General features: G+C 42.6%; 1 protein-coding gene across 2 annotated transcripts in view; it reads right to left on the minus strand.

Annotated features, from left to right (window-relative positions):
- Nucleotides 1-4,083: 4,083 nt before the first annotated feature.
- RTN4IP1 (reticulon 4 interacting protein 1) overlaps nucleotides 4,084-15,520 on the minus strand; it is a 56,206-nt gene continuing 44,769 nt past the window's right edge. Inside the window, exon 9 of one of the 2 annotated variants that reach the window (XM_049898342.1) lies at nucleotides 4,084-4,768. In XM_049898342.1, coding sequence (XP_049754299.1) covers nucleotides 4,661-4,768 — 108 coding nt within the window. In that variant the 3' untranslated portion in view covers nucleotides 4,084-4,660. The remainder of the gene's footprint in view (nucleotides 4,769-15,520) is intronic. The other variant, XM_049898341.1, reaches the window with a different exon arrangement.

The raw sequence follows: 15,520 nt of genomic DNA on the forward strand, positions 1-15,520 counted from the left end.
TTTTTGTAGTGTTTTGTTATGATTCTTTTAATCTCAGTTGAGTCTTGTGATATCACCCATCTCATTTCTTATACAAGTTATTTGCTTCCTCTTCTGTTTTTCTTTTGTGAGTTTGGCCAATGGTTTATTGATTTTGTTGCTTTTCAAAGATCCAGCTTTTGGTCTTGTCAACTCTTGCAGTTGTTCTTCTTTCATTTATTTCTACTCTAATTTTTATTATTTCCTTTCCTCTGGTGCCCATGGGCTCCTTTTGCTGCCCTCTGTTTTGCTGCTCTCAAGTTGTAGGGTTAATGTTTTGATTTTGACCCTTTCTTCTTTTTTGGATGAGTGCATTTATTGCTATAAATTGACCTCTGAGCACTGCATTTGCTGTGTCCCAAAGGTTCCAGTAGGATGTGTTCTCATTCACATTTGATTCTGTGGATTTCTTTGTTCCATCCTTGATTTCTTCTATAAACCAGTAGTTTTTGTGCAAGGTGTTGTTCGGTTTCCATGTATTTGTTGTCTCCCCCCGCCCCCCCCACCCCTTACTTATTCTGGTATTGATTTCTACTTTTATGGCTATATGGTCAGAAAAGATGCTCTGTAGTATTTCGGTGTTTTGGATTCTGTTAAGACTTGCTTTGTGGCCTAATATGTGGTCTATTCTGGAGAATGTCCCCTGTGCATAGGAAAAGAAAGTGTACTTGGCTGCTGTTGGGTGGAGTGTTCTGTATATGTCTGTGAGGTCAAGTTAGTTGATTGTGGCATTTACATCTTCTGTGTCTTTATTGAGCTTCTTTCTGGATGTTCTGTCCTTCGCCAAAAGTGGTGTGCTAAGGTCTCCTACTATTATTGTGGAGCTATGTCTCTTTTCAATGCTGTTAGTTTGTTTTTTGTATTTTGGAGCCCTGTCATTGGTGCATAAATATTATAGTTATGTCCTCCTGTGTATTGACCCTTTAATCATTATCCTTCCTTATCCTTTGTGGTGGATTTTGCTTTAAAGTCTATTTTGTCAGAGGTTAGCACTGCCACTTCTGTTGTTTTTTGATTGAGATACTTTCTTCCATCCTTTGAGTTTTAGTTTGTTTGAGTCTTTGAGTCTAAGGTGTGTCTCTTGTAAGCAGCATATAGACAGACTGTCTTTTTTTAATCCATTCTGCCACTCTCTTATCTCTTTATTGGTGCATTTAGTTCATTTACATTCAGCATAATTATGGATAGGTATGAGTTTAGTGCTGTCATTTTGATGTATTTTTGTGTGTGTTGTTGACAGTTTCTTTGTTCCACTTAATTTTAGGTGCTGAGTCATTTTTTGTGTATTTTCATTGTTGTTGATTTTGTATTTGCTGAGTTTGTTTTTCTTTTTTAATTTTGATATGTAGGATTGTTGTTACCTTAATATTTACCACTATTTTTCTAAGTTTAAACCAATCTTTTACTTCTTGATATCACCCTGACTTCCTCTCCATATGAAAGTTCAATGACTACATTTTTTAGTCCCTCTTTTTTGTTTTAATGTTGTCATCTTTTACATACTGACATCTCTGTTTCCCTATTTTCAGTGTTTTAGTTTTATTTTTGTGACTTCCCTATCTGGGTTGATATCTGGTTGTTCTGTCATGTGTTCTAGTCTTGGTTTGTTATCTGATGTTACTGATTTTCTAACCGGATGACTCTCTTTAGTATTTCTTGTAATTTTGGTTTTACAAATTCCCTTTTTATCTGGAAATGCCCTAATTTTGCCATCATATTTGAGAGAGTTTTGCTCGGATATATAATTCTTGGCTGGCAATTTTTTTCCTCCCAGGCTTTATATATGTCATCCCATTGCCTTCTTGCCTGCATGTTTCTGCTGAGTAGACAGAGCTTAGCCTTATTGACTCTTCTTTGTAGATGGCTTTTTGTTTATCCCTAGCTGCTCTTAAAGTTCTCTTTATCTTTGGTTTTGGCAAATTTGATTATGTCTTGGTGCTCTGTTTTGGGATCTACCCTGTGTGGGGTTCAATAAACTTCTTGGACAGATATCTTCTCGTCTTTTACAATATCAAGGAAATTTTCTGCCAAAAAATTTTCAACAATTCTCTCTGTATTTTCTGTTATCCCCCCATTTTGGTACTCCAATCCCACATAATTCTCAGAGTTCCTTCTTTTAAAATTCTTTTATCTGATTTTTCCTCAAATAAATTGGTGTCTAGTGCTTTATCTTCAATCTCACTAATTCTGACTTCCATTGCCTCAGTTCAGCTCCAATGACTTTCTACTGAGTTGTCTAATTCTGAAATTTTATTGTTAATCATTTGGATTTCTGTTTGCTGTCTAAGAATTCTTGCAGCTTGTTAAATTTATCATTATGCTCTTGTATAACCTTAAGTTCCTCTGTTGCTTTGTCTGTGTGTTCCTTGGCTTGTTCTGCATTTTGCCTGATCTCCTTCCTGATGTCTTGAAGAGTTCTGTATGTTAATCTTTTTGAATTCTATCTCCAGTAATTCCAATAAGTTCTCTTCATCTGGAAGGTTTCTTGGTTCTTTTGGTGGCTTGCTGAAGCCATCATGGTCTGCCTCTTTATGTGATTTGATATTGACTATTGTCTCCGAGCCATCAATAAGTTATTATTTTATGTTCCCTTACTGTGTCCTAGCTTCTTGTTCTGTTTCAATATGCCCAAATAGTCTGGCTGTATGAGCTACTTTGATTACTGGCATCTTTGAAGTTCTCACATCCTGTCACCAGGTAGTTAGAGCTGTTACTAGGTGTGTGAGCCCAGGAGTCTGTTTACTTTTCTTGTGTGGATTCAGCTCAGGTGTCCAGGTTGTTAGTCACTGAGTGTGTGGTGCAGGCTCTTACTTACAGTCCTAGATAGGCAGGGCTACTAGGGCTGATTGGAGTAGGCACAGGAGGCTGCAGTAGGGGGTTATGTGCTGAAAAAGGTAGAGGACTGATGGCTACCCAAGTGCCTGGGTGGAAGGCGTGTCCCTGTTCCCTGGAGCACGTAGGTGGGTGGGTTTTGCAACCAGGCTCTGGGCACTGAATGCTGTTAGCTGTTAAGGACGGGGAGGCACCATTTATTCTCAGACCCCTGTCACGGGTGCTAAGTAGAGTGGGTGGAGCCACCAGTCCTCAGGCCTCTGATGTGGGTAGGGGAGGACCCTGCTTAATGGAAGGGTAATGTCAAATGTCACAAATCTGCCACTCCCTCTTCACTGTTGCAGTTGAAAATAGAGATCAGGCATACACCCTGTTGTACTGTGCTAATGAGGGCCTTAGGGCCTACACTGTTGAAATGGGCCCACAAAGGTCTAGGCAGGGGTGAAAGGCATTCAAAGTCTGTGAACCCCTTATGCCTGTGCCTAGGCAAAGGGGCTGTGCCTGCCCTGAGTTCCTGGCTTAGGGGAGCTGGTAGATTATATTTTTCTGTTCAATTTGTTCCCTCTCCATAGCCAGGAGAATGGCTTGGGGCACGCAACTGATCCCACTTCCAGCCCTGGGGGCATGACAATCACTGAAGCCGGACCAGGACCGGAACAGAGTGAGGAGGGGTGGTAAATGGAGAAAGGTACTTCCCAGAGGGGGAAAGGTTTTTTTTTGATCCTCTGTGGTAGGCTATACGCTTGCACTTAATTTTCGCAGATTCAGTGCGGTTTTTCCCTGGTTCTGGAGGCTTGTGCACACTCTCCACAGCTCAGTTTCTCCCGGTGTGGAAAACACTTCCCAAGCACTACTGCTTACCTGAACCCATGTGTGCTGGCCAATCCAGCCTGCAGGGTGCCAGCCAGGTCAGGTCCAGCAAATCCTTGCTGCTTCTGAACTGTCTCTCTCTCCCCCTGCTGCTCGGTCTGACTCCTCAGCTTTGCCTTTGGTGTTTAGGGCTCCTAGATTGTCATATATGATCGATTCACTTGTTTTTTCAGGTCTTTGTTGTAAGAGAGACCACAGGAAGCACCCAACTGCTCCGCCATCTTGGCCCTGCCTCCCTGCTGGCCAGATTTTTATGTATGACTCTAAGAGATTCAAAACTTTGGGGACAGTTATCACCATATTAGAGAGGAGGAACAACAGTAAAAGGAAACCTTAGCTAGTTAGAAAAGTGCCTGTTGACTAATTTAAGACAGAACTAGCTTTAAACAAAATCTTGCTGCCATCTACTCATATTCCCAATGTTTTAGTATCTCGCAAACATTAAGACAATAAAATAGAGTTTGAGCTATTAGAAGGTGCCTCAGCAAGTTGTAAAGCTGGTGTGAAAGAAAAACAGTATTAAAAATATATATATTAATATACAAATCTCACTAACTTTTAAAGACAAGCACTAGTGTTGATATTTTCATGCCATGTCTTATATGCTTGTGCATCCCTGTGCTTGGCACAGAGGGCCTCTCAACACCTATGAGTGCATGGATGTGTCGGGGGCTGAGGTTACACCAAAAAGCACATGAGGTGAGGCAGGGTGAACTTGTCCTAAGCAGAAAGAGTGAAGTGTGGCTGTAGAATCCATCTCTGTGCTCAGTTCAGAAGAGGGAAAATTCCTGGCAAAAAAAACTTTTTATTTTTTTCAACTTAATGGATTTTACAGTCTAACCTGGAGAAAATGTTTGAAAAGCAATGGCTAGAAAAAAGTTCGAGCCCACAGGAAGACCCCAAATTAGAGAGTCAACAATCACTAAACTGAGTTATTTATTTAAACTACATTAATTACGGTCTTTCCTCGTGCATGTCCTCCTTCTACCTTCAGGAAGGCTTCCGGGACTTTAGAAAAAGGAAAGGTTTGCTCAATAACTGGCTGAATCTGTAAAACACAAGAAGAGGTTGACTGTTGGATAAGAATACATCCATCTTTCAAGATAAATGACTCCTGGAATTAGTCTCTTCAAAATGTCTCTCAAGGCTGGACTCTCAGGTCCACTTCCAGTGCCCGTAGGTCAGGAGCTCACTGCTGCACCCAATCCTGTCTCCCCTCCCACCCCTCCCCTTTGTTCTCTCTCTAATGCATCCCACCTCTACCATGGGTCAATCTTACTTCTGCTCTGTAGTAGTCTTGTCACTCTTCTACTCACCAAAAAACCAAACCCGTCCTGCAATAGCTCCCACCACACTGGTACTGAAAAGCCGCTACCATCCTGGCCTCAGCCCTCCTGTGTGGTCTTTGCTTCACCAAAACGGTCTATTTGTTACTCTCTGAACATGCTCTGTTTGCAGCCCAGAAACCCCTCCTTTCCAAAAACTGTTCCGAGCTTTCAGCCCAGGTCTCATACTACCTTTCATTATTCCTCCAGCATTGCAATATGATCTCCCTTTGAACTGCTCTGGGACGCACGTGGCCCTCATCACATACTGCACTTGTTGATTATACATCTTAGCCACCCTGTTGTCTATGGTAAAAACCAAAGGGAGCATCCCAAGGTCCTTGAGCTATGTAGCTCTGCGGCCCCCTCACAGACAGCACACAGATTTAGTTTTTGTTTTTTTGGTTAGCTGTTTGGCGTATCTACTCAACCAGAGCTTAACGTACCTATGGAATAGGCCACCTCTTTTGTATCTCCCACAACACTCAGTGCAATGCAAGGCATGTTGTTGTTAGTTGCCTTCAAGCAGGCTCCCAACTCATGGCGACCCCATGCACAATGGAATGAAACACTCTTCCTGCACGTAGACAGGAGCTTAATACTACTCAGGTGAAAACCAATTAGATGGTTGGGAAGCAAGAGTCTCACGTGGGCTTTGTAGACTTCAGGAGAACCTGTTCCAGGCTGGAGCTGCCCTGGAGGCTTTGCTAAGCAGCAGAGTAGCTTGTCAGACTTAACAGGAAAACCATCCCAGCCAGCTTGTAAGCGGGAGTGCTGCTGGTTCTTTTTGCTACACTATTAATACTGCCAGCAAGGAGCCCTGGTGGTGCAATGGTTAAGCACTTGGTTGCTAACCGAAAGGTCAGAGGTTTGAACCTATCCTGTAGCTCTGGGAAGAAATATGTGGCAGTCTGCTCCTGTGAGGATTACAGCCTAGGAAACCATATGGGGCAGTTCTACTCTGTCCTATAGGGTCACTATGAGTTGGAATTGACTCGACAGCACACAACAACACTGCCAGCAGCCTCGCTCTGAAATTAGGCCCCAGTTAGTACCCTTTCCCCCCTTGCAAAAATTCAACTGCACTCTTCTTTTTCAAAACTTCAAACAAAAATCTTTACTTATACATTTGTTATTTCAGCTCAACTGGCACGGGTAAACTGTCAGAAGGCATAAACCAACTCATGTGTTTTATGATCCCTTTTTGTCTACGAGAGGAAAGAGTGTGTAAGTAAATATGACACTCTGTGCTTGTGGTGATGTTCTGATGTATCGGGTACACCATCCTCTGTGTGAATTTCACAGCCCGGCACCAAAAGGGCCTTCTTTAAAGATCTGAAAATGTTTTTGTACCCACAAATCACAATGATCTCATGATAAAAGTAACACCTAGCACATGTGCCAGGCCTGTACTAAGGCTTTATATATTTTACCTCATTCAATCCCCATAACCTCCTTGTGAGGTAGGTACTACTATGTATCCCCATTTTACAGATGAAGAAACTAAGGCACAGAGAGTGAAGTTGCCCAGTGTCACACAACTGCCAGGTGGTAAAGTGGGATTCAATCTGTGCTCTCACCACTATGCACAGGGCCTCTCATAGGTCATCTGCTGCTTCCTACATCTACCCCAAAAATCTTAAAAGAAAGGAAAAGTTGCCAATGATTATAATAATTTCTCGCAGTCTGCATCTTGGTCTGCTTTCCTTGTGACCATCTGTGCCAGCTGAGGAGTCCAGGCCCTGATTCTCGGCCACCAAGATGACAGCCTGGCATATGTGCCACCATTCCCATCTGCACCCAAAGATTAATAAGCTGATTAATAAACAGATTAATTTATCATTAATTAATCATCATGGACTTCCCCAGCAAGCTAAACAGGACCTCAGACTCTTCCTCAACATCACAGCCCCTATTAACTGATCTGAGCTGCGTGTTAGATGAAACCTACTGGCCTTCCCTGCATTAAAAGTGGTTTCCTCCATTCCCAGAGCCAACACTTCAGACGGGGATTGGACTGGACTATGGGATAGAAAATGATACTGGTGAGGAGTGAGCTTCTTGGGTCAAGCAGACACATGAGACTATGTGGGTAGCTCCTGTCTGGAAGGGAAATGAAAGGGCAGAGGGGGTCAGAAGCTAGCCACATGGACATGAAAAGAGAGAGTGGAAAGAAGGAGCGTGCTGTCTCACTAGGGGCAGAGCAACTAGGAGTATATAGCAAGGTGTATATAAATTTTTGTATGAGAGACTAACTTGATTCGTAAACTTTCATTTAAAGCACAAAAATTAAAAAAAAAAAAAAAAAAGGTTTCCTGAATGTCCTACCTGGAACCCTGGTGGCGCAGTGGTTAAGAACTCAGCAGCGAACCAAAAGGTCAGCAGTTCAAATCCAACAGCCGCTCCTTGAAACCCCATGGGGCAGTTCTACTCTGTCCTATAGGGTTGCTCTGAGTGTAACTGACTTGATGGCAACTAGTTTGGTTTGTTTTTTTCAGGTATTTCCCACATGAAACCTTCTGAACTCTCTGCTCTCCTTAAAGCCCCTAGAACATCGCTTTCTGGCTGCTAACTACCTGAAAAGGAATCACCTGAGGGTTGGCTTAAAATGCACAGACCTAGGCCCCCTTTTAGAATAGCTACATCGGACTCTCCAGGGGTAGGGCAGAGACAATGCATTTTAAACTTCCCAGGTGATTTTCATGCACCCTGAAGTGGGAATTGCTGCAGCCTTTTGCCTTGTTCCTAGGGTCCTGACCTGCATCCTACACATACTCATTCCTTCCACAAACACTGTCTAAGGGCCCACCTTCCAATAGGCACTATTCCAGAGCAGGTACACAAAAGAAGCACCTGTGAGAGACATCAAGAAAAGAAAGGCGACAACATCAACTCATCATGGAGCATATGACACTAGTAATAAAAGCAACACAGTAATGGTGTTACCAGGGTCACAAAGGAACCCTGGATCCAGCCGCTCAACTCCAGAATGAACTACCTAAGCTCATCTGGCTACATTAACTCAAAAACTCTGACAGAGACCCAGACCCTGAACTGATGACACAGGCAACTTGGTTGCGAACACTTTAATCTGGCTAATCAAGCCCATTGTGGTGAATAACCCTAGAGGGCTGACGGTGGCAGAATGAGTCATTCAGCTCATCCCGTAAGTGACAATGGATAAAAAAAGACTTTCGATTAACAGGCAGGCAAATGCCACTGTTGGCTGACTATGTGACAACAGATGGAGATTAACTAAATGATGAAACAGTGTCTATGGACAGCCTCCCTCCAGGACAAAGGGATGAGAGCTAAAATCCAGAGAGGGGAGGGAAAGGTTACTCACAGTGAAGGGGGCATTTATGTGATGACGCTGCAATAGTCCACCTGGCACCAGGAGCCTGCTATAAAGCGGGGTTCAACACCACACTTCCCACTACACAGATATGGGGCTCGCAGCCGACCAGGAGACACCCACAGCAGCCACCCTCGTTTCGGTCTTGGACCCAAATGCAAGCAAGAACTTCTCCTGATTGTGCCTTAACCTCCTTAATCAAAGGCTGTACAAAGGCAGGCCCCAGGATTTGGGCATCTGCGCATTTGACAGCCCTTCACGAGGGGCAGTGAGATAGGTAAGTGAGGGGGTTGCGAGGATGGGGGTGCTTTCCAAGGAAATAAATGTGCCCACTTTGGAAAGCATCCAGGACTTGTTCCTCTGTCTCCTTGAAAAGGACACCTCTCCCAGCCAGAAGAGAGGAAACTCAGCATTCGTTTTCCCATAGAAACAACTTCAGTAACATCTGAAAATTTCAGTAGCATCGAAGCCATGAGATTCATGAGATACATGCCACATCACGGCAGATAATCCTCCTCTAGTAGATCCTAGAAATTCAACCCTATTGCTGCATTCTTTCTGGTTAGCAACCAAGTTCTTAACCACTGCGCCACCAGGGCTCCCTTATCACTGCATTCTTCCTATGGAGAAAAAATCCAGTTGCAAACAAGGAGCATAAAGTTTTGGAATGTAACTGATTGTTATATTAGGGCCTAGCTATCCCGAGAGGGGTCACTTGTCTCAGAATTCCTTACATTATCCCCTAAAGCTGCACTGTGCAATATGGTAGCCTCTAGCCACATGTCGTTACTTAAAATTTAATTAATCAAAAGTAAATAAACTTAAAAATTCAGTCCCTCAGTCACACTAGTCACATTTCAAGTGCTCAATATCAATACATGGCTAGTGGCTACCACACTGGATAGTACAGACAGAGAACATTTCCATGGCTGCAGAAAGTTCTATTGGAAAGCACTGCTTAGAAGGTAACTCAGTGTGGCCACAGCATCTCTCCATGTCCTACTGGGTGAAGCAGAGGGCCAGTGGGCCCTCACTAATGTGTTCTGAACTGAATGTAAATAAGCTACCTAGGAACTATTCTGATGCTGGCTAAAATAAAGAAATGATAAACTGAGACATCTTTATCATTGTTCACCCAAGCCTAGGATCTTTAATAGACCCATGGACTTGAAGCACACAACTTCATAGGGCTTTAATAATTACATGGAGAACATCTGTGCACAAATAAACATATTCATTAAGATAGAAGGCGGCAAAGAAAAACCTCCTTGTCATACTTGATCCCTAACCATCCACCTCCCCTCCTCAGGGGCAACCAATATTTCAAGTTCCTTGCGTATGCTTTTGAGATATTTTATGCATTGTGGTAATAAGCAGAATAATGGTCCCCAAAGATATCCACACCCTAATCCCTAAAACCTGTGACGTTATCTTACATGGCAAAAAGGACTTAGCAAAGGTGATTAAGTTAAGGAGCCTGAGATGGGAAGATGATCCTGGGTTATTCAGGTTGGGCCTGATGTAATCACAATGGTCCTTCTAAGACGGAGGCAGGAAGGTTAGAGTCAGTAAAGGAGATGCAACCATGAAAGCAAGAGTCACAGTGACACAGGGCCATGAGCCAAGGGATGCAGGCAGTCTCCAGAAGCTGGAAAAGGAACGGAAATGGATTTTCCTTCAGAGCCTCAAAAACAGGGTTCTGCCAACCCATTTTGGATGTCTGACCTCCAGAACTGTAAAATAATAAGATTGCGTTGTTTTAAGCCACTAAGTTTGTCGTAACTTTTTAACAGCAGCAATAGGAAACGAATACATGCATATATAAGCAAATATGTATAACTATTTTCCCCCAAGCACAGTCATTCTTATTAGCAGCTAACTATGGTCTGATACAATATGTTAAAAACAAAACAGAGTTTCTATAAAACAAGAGTTTTATTCAGATTCAAAGATTTGCCAACCAGGAAGCACCAAAATGGAAGTTCAAAACAGCATTCTGAAGTGGGTGCATAAGCACGCGTCTTTTGGCAGAAATTTGTACAGAGCTGGGAGGGGTACGGGGGTACGTTTTATTGGCTGACGCTCGACATGCTCTGTAAGATTCGGTCATCAAGAATTACTGTTGGCTTGGGTGTTCAACCTTAGCCAGTTTCTTTCGTTCCAGAGTTGGTTCCTACAACAATCTGGGTGGGCCACCTCAGAATGCTGCAGAACAAGTTATTCTGGTTAAGAATGTAGTCATGGGTCGCTTACTCTAAAAAGCAGAAGCAGAGCCCTAGGACAAAATGGAGTGCAGGTCAGACCTGTGTTAGCCATTTTAGTGATGTCAAGCACCCCACTTTTAGAGTGCTCTTTCACAAAGAGAATACCAGTAATTCAAACTGCACCGGGGATGACTATTTTATTTAGGTAAGCAGAAAACAATGAAGTCTGTGCGGGGTATTTATTATTCAATTATCATCACCTTGATTTTAAAGACAGGCAGCAAGGGATGGTGGAAGGAAACGTCCTGGGGTCAGAAGACTTGGACCCTGCCTAACTGTGACAGTCACCTCTTAGGGCCTCCTTAGTATCTTCAAATGTGACATGATAGCAAGGAACAGGGGGAGATGGGGATGGTAAATTAGATAAGTGCTAAGTTTTTGTGTTTCTAATATTCTATGAGTATATAAATGAGCTATGTTTACCTTGAATATAATGTTTGCTACAGGCTCCCCATCCCTCACCAAAAGTTTGCTAAGTAGAATAAAAACAGGAAATGTTCATTGCGCTTTGGAGTAAATGTCAATAAACTGTAGGCAAAATTTCAGTAGCAGCCCATTACACTCAATGTGCTAATTATATATTGTTCTTTCTGAAACTGCCCCAGACAGTCTTAGTTATCTAAAAAAAAATACCAAAAGTGGATGGCTTTAACAAACAGAAATTTATTCTCTCACAGTCTAGGTGACTAGAAGCCCAAATTCAGGGTGCCAGCTCCAGGGGAAGGCTTTCCCTCTCTGTCAGCTCTGGCTGAAGGTCGTTGTCATCAATATTCCCTGAGTCTAGGAGTTTCTCAACACAGGGACCCTGGGTCCAAAGGGTATGCTCTTCCTCTGGGTCTTCTTTCTTTGTGGTGTAAGGTCTTTCTCCTTTCTGTTCACGTCTCTTTTTTATATCTCAAAAGAGACTGACTCAAAATACAACCTAATCCTGTAGATTGTGTCCTGCCTCATTAAGATAACTGCCTCTAACCCTGACTCATTAACATCACAGAGGTTAAGATTTACAACACATCAGATCACAAACTGGAGGACAGTCACATAATTCTAGGAAGCATAGCCTAGCCAAGTTGACACATATATTGGGGGGACACAATTCAATTCATAACACAGTGTTTGACACAAACTTGTCTCTGAAAGCCCCCGGTTCCTTGCTGTGCAGAGCAGCTGCAGGGAAAGAGAAGAAACCTTTAAGGGGTGGTCATTCCCCGTCACTACATCACCAACTAAGCAGCTCCTCCTTTGCTTCTTGTATAAACTGGGTATTGACATGAATGGGTTAAAAAAAAATTTTAACAACAATTCTAAGATGAGGATCAGCAAACTTTTTCTTTAAAGGGCTAGACAGTAATTAACTTTAGACCATATGGACCACGCATGGTCTATGTCCTTTTTTTGTTTTTTGCTTTTTTAATAACTCTTTTAAAATGTAAACACCATTCTAAGCTCAGAGGGCCTATAAAAACAGGCTAGATTTGCCCAGTGGCAGTAGTCTGCCAACCCTGATTTAAGTCATAATGAAAACGCTATATAATTATCTGAAAATTCAGACTGAAATTGTGATTATGGAACAATTTCACATGTCATATGAAAGCAATGACTACGTCTGGATCTTGAATTTAGGACAAATGAACTGTGAGGTCCCTATACTTGTAAAACTTCAGCTTCTTATCAATTTTGGGCCTAACAATGGTGGGCACATGAAGGGCAACAGACCTTATTTCCAAAAATGTTTACTGAATGCAACAATGAGTAAGTGAAGGCAGGATGGTGTTGATAATCAAAGTGTAAGCATGACACTATCAGTTCTGTTGTTGTTGTTAGGTCCCTTGAGTTGATTCCAACTCACAGCAACCCTACGTACAACAGAATGAAACATTGCCAGGTCCTGCGCCATCCTCACAATCATTGCTATGTTTGAGCCAATTGTTGCAGCCACTGTATCAATCCATCTCACTGAGGGTCTTCCTCTTTTTCGCTGACTCTCTATTTTACCAAGCATGATGCCTTTCTCCAGGGACTGGTCCCTCCTGATAACATATCCAAAGTATGTGAGATGAAGTTGCCATCCTTCCTTCTCAGGAGCATTCTGGCTGTACTACTTCCAAGCAGATGTATTCATTCTTCTGTAGTCCACGGTATATTTAATATTCTTCACCAACACCACGATTCAAGGGCATCAATTCTTCTTTGGTCTTCCTTATTCACCGCCCAGCTTTGACACGCATACGAGGTGAGTGAAAACATCATGTCAGGTCAGGAGCACCTTAGTCCTTAGAGTGACATTATTGGTGAACTAACTAAAAGTGCTCTTGATTATGGATATTAACCCTGTGAGTTATCCATTTTTACTGAGTTACAAAGGGCTAACAATAATACTCACTTGGGAGGCATGACCAAGATGGCAGAAGAGCCAGATGCTTCCAGGGATCCCTCTTACAACAAATACCCGAAAAATCAAGTGAAATGATTATATTTATGACAAGCTAGGAGCCCTGAACATAAAGACAAAGACAGAAAATGGACTGAGCGGCAGGGGAGAGAGAGACCATTCAGAAGTGGAGAGGAGTTGCTGGACCTGAATCACTATGATCCCTCAGGCAACATTCCTGAAAGCGGCTGTGGCAGGCTGCTGGTAGTGTTCGGCTGTAGTTTTCTCAGGGAGAGGCAACCAGCTGCACAGCCTAGTTACACCTCTGGAACCAGAGAAAAGCGGTGCTCTAGGCAAAAGCTAAGTACTTGCATACATTTTACCACGCCCCCACCCCCAAGCCATCTTCAGCGGCTATTGATTTCCCTGGGGCTGAGATAGGCCCATTTGAGTGCCCTGAGCCACGTTCTCAGCTGTGGAGAAGGAATAAATTTACAACAGTGGGAAAAAGATAATTTGCCAGCTCTGCTAACCGGGGGAGGTCAGAACAAAAGCGGCTCCTGTCCAGGCACAAACGGTCTGTGGACTTTGAATACCTTTCCCCCCTGCATGGACCTGTGTGGGCCTACTTCAGGAGAATAGGCCCTTGCTGGCAGATGGCGGCTCTTAAGCTGTGCAGTGAAGAGGTGGGTGTTTGATATTTGACAAGGCTTTGCCTATTAAACAGGGTCCTCACCTACCCACGTCAGTGCCCTAAGGCTTGGTGGCTTCACTCAGGTCACCCAGCCACTCGCAACAGGGGTCCAAGGATAACTGGTACCTCCCAGTCCTTACAACCAAACACAATGGGTGTCCATGGTCTGTCTGCAGAACCCACCCACCTGTACACTTTAGGGAACAGGGACACGCTTTCGTCAGAGATGCTCGGGACAGTTTTCAGCCCCTGCCTTGTTCAGAGTGTGACCCCCTGCTGAAACCAGATACTGGTATCTAGACCAAACACCCCTGCCTCTTTAAGACGGTAGGACAGAGCCTGTACCACACACTTGATGACCAGCTACCTGAACACCTGAGCTGAATCCACACAAGAAAAGTGAATGGACTCATAAACTCACATACCTGATAACAGCTCTAGCCATCTGGTGACAGGACGTCAGAGCCCCAAAGGTGGAAATAATCAAGCTAGCTCACTCAAGCAACCCATCTGGGTATATCAAAACAAAACGAAGCAAAAAACTAGGATACAGTAAGCAAACATAAAATAAACTAATACAATAACTTATAGATGGCTCAGCGACAACAGTCAATATCAAGCCACATAAAGAAACAGACTATGATCGCTTCAACAAGCTCTCAAAACAGAGAATCAAAGGATCTTCTGGATGAAGATGCCTTCCTGGAATTACTGGAAACAGAATTCAAAAGATTAATATACAGAGCTCTTCAAGACAAAAGGAAGGAGATGAGGCAATACGTAGAACAAGCCAAGGAACACAGATAAAACTGGTGAAGAAATTAAACAGGTTCTTCAAGACATAATGAAAAAATTAATAAGCTGCAAGAAACCATAGAGACAGTAATCAGAAATTCAGAAGATTAACAATAAAGTTGCAGAAGTAAACAACTCAACAGAAAGTCAGAGGAACCGAATCGAGCAACTGGAAGGTAGAATTGCTGACCTTGAAGATAAAGCACTTGGCACCATTGTATCTGAAAAAAATCAGATAAAATAATTTTAAAAAATGAAGAAAGCTTAAAAAGCATGTGGGACTCTTATCAAGAGAAATAACGTACGAGTGATTGGAGTACCAGAACAGGGAGGGATAACAGAAAATACTGAAAGAATTGTTGAAGATTTGTTGGCAGAAAACTTCCCTGATATCATGAAAGATGAGAAGATATCAATCCAAGAGGCTCATCAAACTCCACAAGGTAGGTTTTAAAAGAAAGTCACCAAGACATATTATAATCAAACCTGCCAAAACCAAAGACAAAGAGACAATTTTAAGAGCAGCTAGGGATAAGTAGTCCGAGCTTATCCTTATTGACTGTCCTTTGTAGGAAAGGAGAGTCAATAAGAATAAGCTCAGACTACTAGGCAAAAAAACCATGCAGGTAAGAAGGCAATGGGATGACTTCTATAAAGCACTGAAGGGAAAAAATTGCCAACCAAGAATCATGTATCCAGCAAAACTGTCTCTCAAATATGAAGGTGAAATTAGGATATTTGCAGATAAACAGAAGTTTAGGGATTTCGTAAAACCAAACCAAACCTACAAGAAATACTAAAGGGAGTTCTTTGGTTAGAAAATCAATACTAGCAGGTAACAACCCAAGACTAGAACACTGGACAGAGCAATCAGGTGTCAACCCAGGCAGAGAAATCACAAAAATAAGTCAAGATTAAAAAAAAAATCAAAAAAGGGATCCAGTGATGTCATTATGTAAAAGAAGACAACATTAAAATAATAAAGAGGGACTAAGAAAT

The sequence above is a fragment of the Elephas maximus genome, chromosome 1 (genome assembly GCF_024166365.1).
Source record: "Elephas maximus indicus isolate mEleMax1 chromosome 1, mEleMax1 primary haplotype, whole genome shotgun sequence".
NCBI classification, from domain to species: domain Eukaryota; kingdom Metazoa; phylum Chordata; class Mammalia; order Proboscidea; family Elephantidae; genus Elephas; species Elephas maximus.